The sequence below is a fragment of the Neovison vison genome, chromosome 13 (genome assembly GCF_020171115.1).
Source record: "Neovison vison isolate M4711 chromosome 13, ASM_NN_V1, whole genome shotgun sequence".
Taxonomy (NCBI): domain Eukaryota; kingdom Metazoa; phylum Chordata; class Mammalia; order Carnivora; family Mustelidae; genus Neogale; species Neogale vison.
In genome coordinates this window covers 62,473,827-62,489,104 of record NC_058103.1, presented here as the reverse complement: position 1 = coordinate 62,489,104, position 15,278 = coordinate 62,473,827, and the positions used below count along the sequence as shown (strand labels likewise).

At 35.4% G+C, this 15,278-nt stretch overlaps 1 protein-coding gene across 1 annotated transcript in view; it reads left to right on the top strand.

Annotated features, from left to right (window-relative positions):
* The window catches only part of LOC122894081 (protein only RNase P catalytic subunit), a 150,953-nt gene that overhangs the window by 42,039 nt on the left and 93,636 nt on the right, over window positions 1–15,278 (top strand). Inside the window, exon 5 of the mRNA XM_044231430.1 lies at window positions 10,659–10,766. Within this exon, the coding sequence (XP_044087365.1) occupies window positions 10,659–10,766 (108 nt within the window). The remainder of the gene's footprint in view (window positions 1–10,658; window positions 10,767–15,278) is intronic.

The following is a 15,278-nucleotide window of genomic DNA, read 5'->3' as shown; positions in this document are numbered from 1 at the left end:
GGGACTCAATCCCAGGACTCCAGGATCATGACCTAAGCCAAAGGGAGTCACTTAACCAACTGAGCCACCCAGGAGCCTATATTTAGTTTTAAATATGTTTTTGAGTTTATGTTACAGGTATCAGTAGTTCCTTTTCATTACTGAGTGTATTCTAATGTATTAATACCTCACAGTTTGTTTATTCACCACCTGATGGACATGTGAATTTTTTCCCATCCATTTAGTTTCCATTATTTTAAAATTTTAATTTTAGAAGTTCTCTTTCAAATTTTTTTCTTCATTCTTTCATGGTCTATTTCTTTTCTTACAGGTTTGATTCTTCTTTTTTATGTTTTAAACTAAGTATGAAAACTAATTAGTTTTCATACTTAGTTTTTATTGCCTTTTAGATTTCTTTATTCTTTATCCTGAATTCTTTGGGATTTAATCCTTCTGTTGTGTCAGAGGACTCACACATGGTAGATTGTTTACCCTTGTGTTTTATGCTTTTTAAATTGATGAGTTCAGTTTTAGAGGGACTTGCTTTTCCTGGGAGAATTCCTTTATTGTCTGGATTATTGATAGTGTCTCTCTGGAGAGGTTTTCTCGTAGCTTCTGCCATGTGTCCAAGGGATATTACTGGATCAGAACCAGTTTTGTGTTTTGTGTTTGTTGTTGTTGTTTTAAGTAAGCTCTACACCCATTGTGGGACTTGAACTCATGACCCCAAGATCAATAGTCACATGCTCTACCGACTGAGCCAGCCAGGCACCCTTGGTTCACAACCAGTTTTTGTGTGATTTCTTGGTGGAGCATCATGAGTTTTGTATCACATAGTTTGTCTAAATTTGTACTCCAGCCTATTTAAAACATAAGCCTGAAGTTTCTTTTTGTTCAAGGATTTGTTTTTCCCTACTTAGATCCCTGGTAGAGATAGAGAAGGTGGTATATCGTGTTTTTTTTTTTTTTCCCCAATTTATTTATTTTCAGAAAAACAGTATTCATTATTTTTTCACCACACCCAGTGCTCCATGCAAGCTGTGCCCTCTATAATACCCACCACCTGGTACCCCAACCCCCCACCCCCCCGCCACTTCAAACCCCTCAGACTGTTTTTCAGAGTCCATAGTCTCTCATGGTTCACCTCCCCTTCCAATTTACCCAAATTCCCTACTCCTCTCTAACGCCCCTTGTCCTCCATGCTATTGGTTATGTTCCACAAATGAGTGAAACCATATGATAATTGACTCTCTCTGCTTGACTGATTTCACTCAGCATAATCTCTTCCAGTCCCGTCCATGTTGCTACAAAAGTTGGATATTCGTCCTTTCTGATGGAGGCATAATACTCCATAGTGTATATGGACCACATCTTCCTTATCCATTCATCCGTTGAAGGGCATCTTGGTTCTTTACATAGTTTGGCGACTGTGGCCACTGCTGCTATAAACATTGGGGTACAGATGGCCCTTCTTTTCACGACATCTGTATCTTTGGGGTAAATACCCAGGAGTGCAATTGCAGGGTCATAGGGAAGCTCTATTTTTAATTTCTTGAGGAATCTCCACACTGTTCTCCAAAGAGGCTGCACCAACTTGCATTCCCACCAACAGTGTAAGAGGGTTCCCCTTTCTCCACATCCTCTCCAACACATGTTGTTTCCCGTTTTGTTAATTTTGGCCATTCTAACTGGTGTAAGGTGATATCTCAATGTGGTTTTAATTTGAATCTCCCTGAGGGCTAATGATGATGAGCATTTTTTCATGTGTCTGATAGCCATTTGTATTTCTTGATTGGAGAAGTGTCTGTTCATATCTTCTGCCCATTTTTTGATGTGTTTGTCTGTTTCGTGTGGGTTGAGTTTGAGGAGTTCATTATAGATCCTGGATATCAACCTTTTGTCTGTACTGTCATTTGCAAATATCTTCTCCCATTCTGTGGGTTGCCTCTTTGTTTTTTTGACTGTTTCCTTTGCTGTGCAGAAGGTTTTGATTTTGATGAAGTCCCAGAAGTTTATTTCGCTTTTGTTTCCTTTGCCTTTGGAGACGTATCTTGAAAGAAGTTGCTGTGGCTGATATCGAAGAGATTACTGCCTGTGTTCTCCTCTAAGATTCTGATAGATTCCTGTCTCACGTTGAGGTCTTTTATCCATTTTGAGTTGATCTTTGTGTACGGTGTAAGAGAATGGTCGAGTTTCATTCTTCTACATATAGCTGTCCAGTTTTCCCAGCACCATTTATTGAAGAGACTGTCTTTTTTCCACTGTATATTTTTTCCTGTTTTGTCGAAGATTAATTGACCATAGAGTTGAGGGTCCATATCAGGGCTCTCTACTCTGTTCCACTGGTCTATGTGTCTGTTTTTATGCCAGTACCATGCTGTCTTGGTGATCACAGCTTTGTAATAAAGCTTGAAATCAGGTAAGGTGATGCCGCCAGCTTTATTTTTGTTTTTCAACATTTCCTTAGCGATTCGGGGTCTCTTCTGATTCCATACAAATTTTAGGATTATTTGCTCCAGCTCTTTGAAGAATGCCGGTGGAATTTTGATCGGAATGGCATTAAAAGTATAGATTGCTCTAGGCAGTATAGACATTTTAACAATGTTTATTCTTCCGATCCAAGAGCATGGAATGGTCTTCCATCTTTTTGTGTCTTCTTCAATTTCTTTCATGAGTGTTCTATAGTTCCTCAAGTATAGATCCTTTACCTCTTTAGTTAGGTTTATTCCCAGGTATCTTATGGTTCTTGGTGCTATAGTAAATGGAATCGATTCTCTAATTTCCCTTTCTGTATTTTCCTTGTTAGTGTATAAGAAAGCCACTGATTTCTGCACATTGACTTTGTATCCTGCCACGCTGCTGAATTGCTGTATGAGTTCTAGTAGTTTGGGGGTGGAGTCTTTTGGGTTTTCCATATAAAGAATCATGTCATCTGCGAAGAGAGAGAGTTTGACTTCTTCATTACCAATTTGGATACCTTTTATTTCTCTCTGTTGTCTGATTGCTGTTGCTAGGACTTCTAATACTATGTTGAACAAGAGTGGTGAAAGTGGGCATCCTTGTCTTGTTCCTGATCTCAACGGGAAGGCTGCAAGCTTTTTCCCATTGAGGATGGTATTTGCTGTGGGTCTTTCATAGATAGATTTGATGAGGTTCAGGAATGTTCCCTCTATCCCTATACTTTGAAGCGTTTTAATCAGGAACGGATGTTGGATTTTGTCAAATGCTTTTTCTGCATCAATTGAGAGGACCATGTGGTTCTTCTCTCTTCTCCTATTAATTTGTTGTATCACATTGATTGATTTACGAATGTTGAACCATCCTTGTAGCCCAGGGATAATCCCACCTGATCATGGTGGATAATCTTTTTAATGTGTTGTTGGATCCTGTTGGCTAGGATCTTGTTGAGAATCTTAGCATCCATATTCATCAGTGATATTGGTCTGAAATTCTCCTTTTTGGTATGGTCCTTGCCTGGTTTGGGGATCAGGGTAATGCTGGCTTCATAGAAAGAGTCTGGAAGTTTTCCTTCTGCTTCAATTTTTTGAAACAGCTTCAGGAGAATAGGTGTTATTTCTTCTTGGAAGGTTTGGTAGAATTCTCCAGGGAATCCGTCAGGTCCTGGGCTCTTGTTTTTTGGGAGATTTTTGATCACTGCTTCAATCTCGTTATTAGATATCGGTCTATTCAGGTTGTCGATTTCTTCCTGGTTCAATTTTGGTAGTTTATATTTTTCCAGGAATGCATCCATATCAATGAAACTAGAAGCTGGTTTTTTGAAAGAATCAATAAGATCGATAAGCCACTGGCTACACTAATCCGAAAGAAAAGAGAGAAATCCCAAATTCATAAAATTATGAATGAAAAGGGAGAGATCACAACTAACACCAAGGAAGTAGAAACAATCATCAGAAGTTATTACGAACAGTTATATGCCAATAAGCTTAGCAACCTAGATGAAATGGTATATCGTGTTTTGATGACAGTGTTCCTATTTGTGAAGGTTCCTCTTTCATTCAGGAGTTCACTTGCAATTTTTCCCTTCATTGGGAGGTTTGATATATCTCCAGCTCCCACGGGGATATCAAAAGCCAAGCTCCTGTTTGCTAACATCCATCCCCTTTCTTTTCTTCTCTTCTAGACAACATTAACATCAACCTTTATTCTTACCGTTCTGATTTTCAGATTTGGCCTCATCTCTGGCACTGGGAGATTTCTTTCTTTCTTTCTTACAAGTTTATCCATTCATAGGTAATTTTTTGCATTTTATACAGCCTTTTAGACTGTATTTAGACACAGCAGGAAAGGTTTGTTTTCTTTTTGTTTTCATCTTACTGGAATCAGAAAACTCAGATAAGATTATAAGTATTTAAAAATAAGATAGTATACTATGGAAATTATAGCTATAACTACTAAGTGAAAAATATCTTCTAAAACGTGGCTTGCTATTAGGTAAGTCTAAGCTTTCTAAGACTATTAGTTGTTTGATTGCAGCAGTGTTTTCTAGACATATGATTTCATTTTTCTCTGGCTACATTAAGGCAATCATTTTAGTTTCTTTTAATTTAGAATTTATTTGTATTTCATGGTACAAGGAAGACACACATAGAAATGTTGCCATTAGATGCAGAGCTGGACTTTGTATTGTGGTTCCCATGTGAAGAGCAGTGCTTGCCACCAAAATAGCTGGTATTCCCCTGTTTTTCCATATCCACTATGACTAAAGCCAGTTGTTCTAATACTCCCTTTTTTCTGATCTTTGGAAAATATAATCTGATTGTTGTGGTGCGTTGGATATAATTAACTTGTTAAGTTCACTGTTTCTTTTATGATGTAAAGTTTTGAGTATACATTTTGTAGTCGTGTTTCCCCTTAGTTGCCATTCTAGAGTAGGATGTTAACTCAATAAAATAAATGAGAGAGATGTCTTTGAGTTTCCTGGTGAGATTTGTGTCACAGTCTCAGAAGCAAACTATCATAAACACAGACCATCATTCCAAAAAATGGAAGAGTTTTAACCTCCTCTAAGTGGCAAGGTGGAAAGGAAGTTTTAGCATGTTTTCAAATATCACCTGTTGAGAAAAATCAGTTGCTTAACCTCTTTGCCTTCTCATCCATAGCGTAGGAAGAAGAATAAATAGCAGAGTCAATTTTTTTTCCAATTTATTTATTTTCAGAAAAACAGTATTCATTATTTTTTTACCACACCCAGTGCTCCATGCAATAGCAGAGTCAATTTTTACTGCTATGTATGTTTTGAGAGTCACTTAAAATTACGAGATCAGCTCTGTGATGGCAAGTGCTGGGGTCACCTCTAGAATTCATGTGTCATGTGTAAGGCATAAGCTGTTCCATTCGTTTATTTCTCTTTTGCTGCACATATTTGGATCATTTTGCTACTCATTTGTGATTAGGTAACAACTACAAAACAACAAATACCAGTTCTGCTTCTTTGTTCCTAGTAGGTTGAATAAGATAGGCAGTGTAAGACATTTGATTAGCTGTTTCAGAATTGTTTTAAATTTATTTACTCTTTCCCATATGGTAATAAAAAACAAGAACTGGCTTTTTAAAATTTAAACTTAAAACATAATACACAAAGACTTTATACTTATTCTTTGAGCTTTCAGATTGCCTAGTTGTTAATCCTCAAACATGCAAAGTTCTGTGGTGTTTGGCTAAGGGCCTTGGCAGTTTTTCCCTCTGCCTAAAAGGCTCTTCCTCAGAAGCATGATTGACTCCTTCACTTCCTTCAAGTCTTTGTTTAAATGTCACCCCATTAGAAAGGCCATTTCTTTTCACCATATCTTAGAGAGAGGCCAGGAAGAGTGGTGCTAACACCATAACCCAATTAATTTTTCATCAAGGCACTTTTTTTCCATACCTAAAATTAAATATGTAGTTGTTATCTTGGTTTTGTTTCCTCTACTAATACGTAAATTTTTTTTAAAGAGAGGGAGAGAGAGAAAGAGCAAGTGCAGGCAGAGGGATAAGCAGTCAGAGGGAGAAAGCAGGCTCCCCACTGAGCAAGGAGCCAAATGTGTGGGACTCAATCCCAGGACACTGGGATCAAGGCCTAAACTGAAGGCAGATGCTTAACTGACTGAGCCACCCAGTTGTCCTTAATATGTAAATTTCTTGAGCTCAATGAAGTGTTCACAGTTCTGTTCCTAGGAGTAAGAACATTATTTGGCACAGAGTAGGTGTTTAATTAAAATCTATTGCTTGACTAAGTGAATGTATTACAAACTTGTGGTCTATGGGTGAAACATATCCATATATTTTTGTTTGAAGATCCATCTTTGTATTTTACTCTTTTTAAAAATTATTTGATAATACTTCAGAATACCAGGTTTGTTATTTTCCTTGAAAAATTTTAACTCTGAAACCCGGGTATTAACTTTTGTTTGGCAGCAATTAGCTGAACTAAGAACTGGGCTACTCCCTTTATAAGAGACCTACATTCTCTAGTTTGTTAGTCCTTAAGATCTTTTTCTATAGAATCTTGGACAATGAGACTTACACCATTTGCTTTTTATCATTTTCCCTGCTCTGAAGGAGCATTTTGGTCCTTTTACTTACTTATGTCACCTGCCTAATCCCTATAGGCATTTGAGTTAACAAACTCTGTTGCAAGTCATGGTATTTATAATTCCTGTGCGATAACACTTTTCTGATTTAAATTTAAAAGTGTAAAATGGGTAAAGACGTTAGAAGTTGTGACTGTTATGGAATTTCTAAAATTCAACTTGTATATTGAATTTATAAAACCTATATGTTACAAAAATGAAGAATTTCCTTTAGGCCAATGAGTACTTGAGAAAAAGCTCCACATCATTAGTCATTTGGGAAGCATACATCAAAACACAATGAGGTACCATTTGACACCCACAAGCATGACTGTAATAAAAAACACATGGAATAACAGGTATTGGTGAGGCTGTGGAGAAATTGGAAGCCTTATACATTGCATTTGGAAATGTAAAATGGTGCAGCTACTTTGGAAAATAGTCTGGTAGGTCCTCAAAAAGTTGAACTTAGAGTTACTGTTACTACATATTGTAACTCATGACAGTTTCCCATGTAAAACTTGTACACAAATGTTCATAGCAGTGTTTAGTCTTAATAGCCAAAAAGTGGAAATAATCCAAATGTCCATCAACTAATGAATGGGTAAATAAAAGGTGGTATAGCCATACAATGGAATATTATTTAGCAATAAAAAAGAGTGGAATACTCATTTATGTTATAATGTTAACAAACTTTGAAAACATGAGTGAAAGATGTCAATCACAAAAGACCACATGTTTCTGTAATTTGGTTTATATGATATGTCCAGAATAAGTGAATCTATAGAGACAGAAGATAGTTTAGTGGATGCTATGTAGTAGGGTAGAGAAATGGAGATTGACTGCTAATGAGTATGGAGTATCTAGTAGGAAAGCCAGAATATCCTAAAATTAGATTGTGGTAATGTGGCACAACCTATAAATTGCATTCTTCAAATGAGTGAATTGTATGGTATGTGAATTATATATCAATAAATTTTTTTCCCAAAAGAACTTCTTTTGTTAATCCAAGGTGGTGGATTTTCATTGCCCAGATCATTAATCAGTCTGTAATCAAATACAATCTAGCAGCAGTGCTAGAAAGAAATACTTACTTAAATTTACCCTCCATTAAAACAGTTACGCTTGCAGAGTTATATTGTCCTATGTGTAGTTAGTATGCTATCACAGTAGGTCAGCTCTTTCTCTGTCATTCGTTATCAGCATGGTCTACTCAGTGGCTTTTGAAAAAAATATTTTATTTATTTATTTATTTGAAAGAAAGAAAGGGAGAGAGAGTGTGCGTGGCTGCAAGCGCAGGGAAGGAGAGGGACAAGCAGACTGCGAAATGCAAGCATGCATATGGATCAGTGCTTATTTAATTAAATTAATTAATTTTAAAGATTTTATTTATTTGTCAGAAAGAGCGGGAGTGAGAGCACAGCATGGGGAGCAGCAGGCTGTTTATCTACTGATGGACACTAAGGTTGTTTCCATGTCTTGGCTATTGTAAATAGTGCTGCAGTAAACAGGGATGCATGTATCCTTTTGAAATTCAGCTTTTTGTTTTCTTTCTGGGTGAATACCCAGAAGTGGAATTACTAGATCACATGATATTTCTATTTTTAATTTTTTGAGTCACCTCCATACTCCTTTCCATAATGGCTGCAGCAATTTACATTCCCACCAACATTACATGAATGTTCCCTTTTATTCACATCCTCACCATCATTTGTGATTTTGGGGGTTTTTTTCTTTCTTTTTTTTTTTGGATACTTGCCATTCTGACAGGCTGGAGGTGATACCTCACTGTGGTTTTGATTTACAGTTCCCTGATAAGAAGTGATACAGAGCATTTTTTTATGTGTCTGTTGGCGATTTGTATGTCTTCTTTGGGAAAATATTTATTCAGGTTCTCTTCCCATTTTTAAATTGGATTATTGTTTTGGTGTTAAGTTATATGAGTTCACTTTATGTTTTGATCAATGGTTTTTTTTTTAAGATTTTATTTATTAGAGAGAGAGAACAGGAGCAGGAATCTCCCTTTTTATGTTTTATAATACTCCTTTTCTTGAAGTCCATTTTGTCTAACTAATATTAATGTCACTGCAACTGTCTTTTTTATTTATCTTTATTCCTAATTTTCCAAAAGTGGGAACAATTCAACTGGTCCTTTTATTATCTTTAAGGGATTTTATTTATTTATTTGAGAAAGGGGGAGAGAGAGAGAGAGCGTGCTCATGCACAAGTAGGGAATAGGATCAGAGGGAGAAGGAGACGCAGACTTCCCACTGAGCAGGGAGCCCAAGGCAATCCTCAATCCCAGGATCAGAACTAGGACCTGAGTGGAATGAAGGCAGATGCTTAACCTATTGAGTCACCCAGGTGCCTCTGTCACTGCAACCTGCTTAAGCTTACTGATACATTGATATTTTCCCCCTACTTTTTATTTTGAGTTTATCCATATCTTCATATTTATATTATATCTGTTATAAACAACATTTTTGATAGGGTTGAATTTAAATTTTTTTTGAATTTAAATATTTTTATTTTGTAACTTATTTCCTATTTATCCAAAATATTTTTTATCCTTTTGTCCTTCCTTTCATGTTCTTTTGGGCTAATCAAAAATTTTGTTACTATTTCATTTTATTCTTCCATTCACTTTTTTTCTATACCTTTTCTTCATTATTTTTTAAATGTATGACTTGGGATGACAAACCCCTTAACTTAATCTAGTTGACTTAGAATTTAGATCATAGCATTTTACGTAAAATGTAGGTACCTAGCGAAAAGAAAAGAACAGAAAAAAAAGAAAAGAAAAAAGAAGTAGGTACCTAGCAGCAGAATTCCATTTACCACTTCTTGTCATTTGTGCTGCTGTTGTTACACATACCACATCTGCATGTTTTATTTACCTATGATTTATTCTACTTTGTGTTTCTTAGTATTCACCCTGCTTTGTGTTTTCTCTGCTTCTTGGGTCTGTAAGTTACATTTGTCACCAAATTTGGGGGACGTTTTGGCCGTTTATTCAAGTATTTTTTTCTATTCTCTCTTTTCTATCCTCTCCTTCTAGTCTGTAATTACCCACTTGTGAATCTGTTTGACATTATTGCAGAGGTAGGTTACCGAGGCTTTATCTTTTTTTTTTTCAATCTTTTTTTCTTCAGATCATATAATTTCTGTTGCTTTGTGATTCGTGTTTAGTGATTCTTACTTCTGCGATCCCTAATCTACTATTAATGTCCATCTTGTGAATATTTTATTTCACATACATGCTTTGGGTTCTAGAGTGTTCATTTTTATGGTTTACATTTTTCTGTTTTCCCTTCTTTGATTTTATTATAACTTTGATTTTATTATAACTATGATTATATTATAATTATTTATTTCCCTTCTTTGATTTTATTTTCCTTTAAATTCTTGAATATATTTAGAAGAGCTAGTTAGTTTAAAGTTCTTGCCTGCCATTGGGGAGGGTATGTGCTATGGTGAGTGCTGTGAAATGTGTAAGCCTGATGTGTCACAGACCTGTACCCCTAGGGCAAATAATACATTATATGTTAATTTTTTTAAAAAATGTTCTTGCCTGCTGACTAGCATCCAGACCTTGATGATTTCTGTTCACTTCTTTTTCTCTTGACCATGATCATATTTTCCTAATTCTTCTGGAATATTTAAAAAATATTCTTAATTCACTTGAGAGAGAGAGAGCTCAAGCACATGGGCAGCTATGGAGGGTAGAGGCAGAGGCAAAGGAAAAAGCAAACTCCTTGCTGAGCAGGGGGCCTGACGTGGGGCTCATTCCAATTTTAGTATATGTGCTGACATTTCATTTTAATCATGATTGCCACGTGAGTCAGTTTAGCAGGCGAGAGCTGATTATGGATCAAATGCAATTAGCATGTGGAAGTGCTGTATGAAGTGTGAAGAAGCATTTCAGATAATTTCATGCAGTTTCATCTCATAGTCTGGTCTTTTCAGATTTCATTTCAAAGTTATTTTTGAGTTTGTATTTTTAAGGGGTATTTTTACTTACCAGAACAATAATAAAAGTCATAACAATGAGCTTATAATAAAGTCCTTGCTAAATTCTTATTAATATTTTGTCTGGCTTTTCTTTTTTAGGAACTCAAGAGATTTCAGAGCTTTGTAAAATGCTGCCCTCCTTTCGATATCGTCATTGATGGGCTCAATGTTGCCAAAACATTTCCTAAAGCTCGTGAATCTCAAGTTGTAAGTACAGGTTTTATATTGTTATTCCAAATCTCTAGGAATATTTATCGTACTTGTTTGTGATCTTCTTGGGTTTTTTAACTCCCCATTTTTCCTTCATCTAAAAATAAGCTCCAGAAGGTGTCCCAGCAACTAACTCCTTATCTAAGAGTCACTGTTTTCGTCTCAGGCAAGTAAGTGGCTCTTCTAGACTGGCCAAGAGTGATTAAAAAGTCCACGTAATAGGGGAAGCTGGGTGGCTCAGTTCGTTAAGTATCTGACTCTTGATTTCACTCAGGTCTTGATCTCAGGGTCATGAGTTCCAAGTTCTGTGTTGGGCTCCATGCTGGGTGTAGAGCCTTCTTAAAAAAAAGTCTACTTAATAAAGGGCCATTTCAGACCTTTTCCATATATAATTTTTAACTGACCTTTTTCTACATCTGCATTTCTTCTTTGGCTTGATAGAGAAATGACTCTATCATTTCTCTGTGTTACATTATCTGTTTGATGTTTATCAACATAAACTCTCAAGAGATATTAATATATTTGTTTTTTCCAAACATTGTATACTCATAAATAAATCTAAATAGTTCTTTTTTTGTAAGGTGATCATTTGTTCTGTGAGTTTATAAGTGTCACGGTTTTTCATAGCAATAATGAGCAATTATTTTGACCCCTTTTTATAGATTAGAATATTAGAAAAGTAAAATGAATTTTGTATAGCAAATCCTTAGAAAGTAATCATAACATCAAAGTTCAACTGTAGAGAGCTTCTGGGTTTCAAGCTTGTGGTTCTCTTTTTTTTTTCCCCAAGATTTATTTATTTATTTGAGATCGAGTAGGGAGAGGGGCAGAGGGGGAGAATCTCCAGCATACTCCCCGCTGAGCACAGAGCCCAACGTGGGACTCAGTCCCACAACCCTGAGATCATGACCTGAGCTAAAATCAAGATTCAGATGATTTACTGATTGAGCCACCCAGGCACCACCAAGTTTATGGTTCTTATTGTTCACAATTTTTCGCCATTCATCTGTAGTTAATCAGTGTTATTTCTTAAAAATTGCTGCCAACTTAAAAGCTGTTTCTCAGAGATGCTACTAGTCCATTTTGACCATTTTTACTCAGAAAAGCTTATAAGTACACAAAGTATAAGGTTGATTTAAAGAAGTTTCTTTATATGCCTTTCTTTTATGTTTGTGCATCCATTTTTGTGGTCAAGTATGTACTTTTCAATCTTTTTTTTTTTTTTTTTAAACAAAAAAAGCAAGTTGAAAATATTTTGTCTTTTAGGTACTTGAAGGGATCTTTGAGGCAGTAATTTTGACAAGGGCAAGATCAGAAAATGAAACATAAAATTACTGTCTCTAATGTATGATGGAGCTCAGACTCAGAAGGGCTCATTCTAAAAAGTTCCTGTGAGAAGTAAAGTTTTGTATTTGTTTACCTTTTGTTTGACTTTCAGCTTCACATAAAGTATTAAAAATTGACTTCCCTAAATTGAGTGAACATTTTTGGGGAAAGTAGCATTTTGAAAATGATGTAGTAGATACATTCCCTTGCATTATGTGAGAAAAATTTGTACATTTGGAAAGATCCTAGCAGATTGTGGCAAACTAAGAGGAAAAGAACAAATAATTGACCAGTGAGATCATAGGCATCTGTCACTGCTTTTAGTTTTTACTTTCAAAATAATTTAATGTGAGCAACACTTTATGTGACAGGTAATTGGTATTACTCAGCTCTTCAAAGTCCCATTATCTTGTGACAGCTCCGCTGACATTATGTTTGGAAAACCACAGCTCAGAGGCTCAGCTTAGAGAAGCCACCTGAATAAGGAAGACAGAAAACATCTCCTTCTCAAGTTTTTTTTTCAAATCTGTGAAGCTAGAGATTGGTAAAAAATAAAGATATATTGTATTTTTCATAGTCCATTCTCTCTCCTTTTTTTTTTTTTTTTGATAAATCTATTGTTAGGCCCTTTTGTGGCTTATTTTTATTCTTTAACACTTTATAGCTTGTCAGAACTAGCTTCCCAGTTTTTCTGTTAATCTTTTAAAGAGGATTTTAGTTTAGTAGTTAAGAATAAGAATTCTAGGGGTGCCTGACTGGTTCAGTAAGTTAAGTATCCAACTCTTTTTTTTTTTTTTTTTTTGAGATGTTTTTATTTATTCAAGAGAGAGCGAGAGAGATCAGAGAAGGGGAGAGAGAAGCAGACACACCACTGAGCAGAGAACCCAATGCAAGACTTGATCCCGGGACCCTGAGACCATGACCTTAGCCAAAAGCCTAACCGACTGAGCCATCCAGGGGCTCCGAGTATCCGACTCTTCATTTCTGATCGGGTCGTGATCTCAGGGTTGTGAGATCCAGCCCCATGCTAGCTCTGTGCTGTTCGTGGAGCCTTCTCTCTCCCTCTGCCTCTCCACCCCCACTTCCCCACCCTTGCTTGATCGCTTTCTCTCTCAAAAGGAAAAAAAAAATAAGCATTCTGGAGTCAGACTTTTTGAATTCCAGTCCTGGCTCTTCTACTTTTAAGAGTGTTCATGGTTTGAGCAAATTGCTTAACCTCTCTGTGCCTTAGTTTTGCAGTGTAAAATCAAGAGAACAGTAGTACTTAATCTCACAAAGGTGTTGTAAAGAATAAATGAGTTAATATATGTAAGCGTTTTGGATGTTGTAAATATCTAATAGGTATAACTGTTATTGTGATTACTATTCAGATAAATTTCCTAACTGGAACTGTAATTCTTGCTTTCAGTAGACCCTTATTTGGTAGTTTTTTTCCTGTCAGGTCGCCATTCAATAGAATTAAAAGGAATACAAAGCTCTACCCTTATTAGACTCAATCTAGGTAAGATACTCAAATAATAATTGAGAAGTGAAGCCTGTATCATCAAAATTTAAGAAAAAGTTTAAATATGATTTTAAGAAATTTTATTTTCCTCTGATTATAAAAGTAAGGCACATAGAAAATCTGGAAATTACAGTAAAGAAAATCATATACAGCTTTATCATCGAACAATAACCACTGTCAGTGTTTTATTTCTTGCAGCATTTTTCCATTTTCTTACCTAGTCAAGCTTCAAGTTTGTAAATAATAGTATATCTACATTTTAATTCACAGTTGTTGGAAACTCTTAATAAAAATGAAACTATATAAGAAGTAGAAGAAAACATGTACTTTTAAAAATATTTGAGATAGGGGTGCCGCCTCTCTGCCTGCTTGTGATCTTTGTCTAATAAAAGTCAAATAAATACTTAAAAAAATTTTTGAGATAAAAGCACCTTTGAAGCGTATACAAAGTATAGGAGTCCTAATGGAGGGAATAGAGAAATTTACTAGGCACAAAAAAATACTGTAAACATTGTTCAAAGATAACAACAAGGAGAAAAAATTGTTTATAGCACATGTGGCAAAGGGCTAATTTTCTGATACTACCATTGTCTCTTATAAGCCGTAAGAAAAAGATGAACCATCCAGTAGATTCATGTTTATAGATGCGCAAATAAAAAATATTTGTCTTCCAGATTGGCAGACTTTAAAAAGTTGTTAGCATCCAATATTTTGAATAGTTTGGAAAGGTAGGGAGAAGAGTACAGTATTTTGGGTAGGTGATTTGACAACTTTGAATAACTAAAATGTTGAAATATTCCTTGTAGGAACTGATCTAGTCACACAAACACATAAAGTTATATTTCCAAGTATGTTAGTTAGCCATTGTTTGTAGACAAAAAAGTCTAATCAACCTAAATATATATCAGTCTAGGTCCTGATATATATTGAAACGTCTGTTTTATTTATTTTTTTGTTTTAATTCCAGTATCGTTAACATACAGTATTAAATTAGTTTTAAGTGTTCAATGTACTGACTCAACAATTCTATACATTACTCAATGCTCATCAAGATAAGTGTACTCTTAATCCCCTTCACCTCATTCACCCATCTTCCCATCCACCTCCCTTCTGATAACCATGAATTTGTTCTCTTGAAATATCTATTTTAAATGAATGAGGTAGATTTGTACGTGCTGATATAGAATAATAGCCAAATTAGTAAGCAATTTGAAGAATAAAAAGCAATTTGAAGAATAAAAGCAATTTAAAGAATAAAAGCTTATATGGCCCCACTTATGTTAAAACAAAATAAAGGATTATCTGTATAAAAGGTTGTTAGATAACTTTGTATATGCCCAGAAATTTTCTAGAAAGTACCCATAAGATCTTAACAGTAAAAAACTTTTGGAGGTGGAGATAGTATATAAGAAAATGAGAGGGTTTCAGTTTTTCATTTGTTTTTGTTTTTTTTTTTCAATTTACAATGAGTATGTATTACTTTAAAATAAAGAGCAAACCACCATCAGGAAAAGAAAAAAGTGATGAGGCATTCTTGGTAAATATTCTAAAATATCTATATAATCCTTTGTATCTTATGGATGTACCACAGCTCTTTAATCATTTCGCTGTTGATGGGCATATCAGATTGTTTTCCATTTTTCACTCCAGTAAATAATGTTTGGGACATCTCTGTGCAG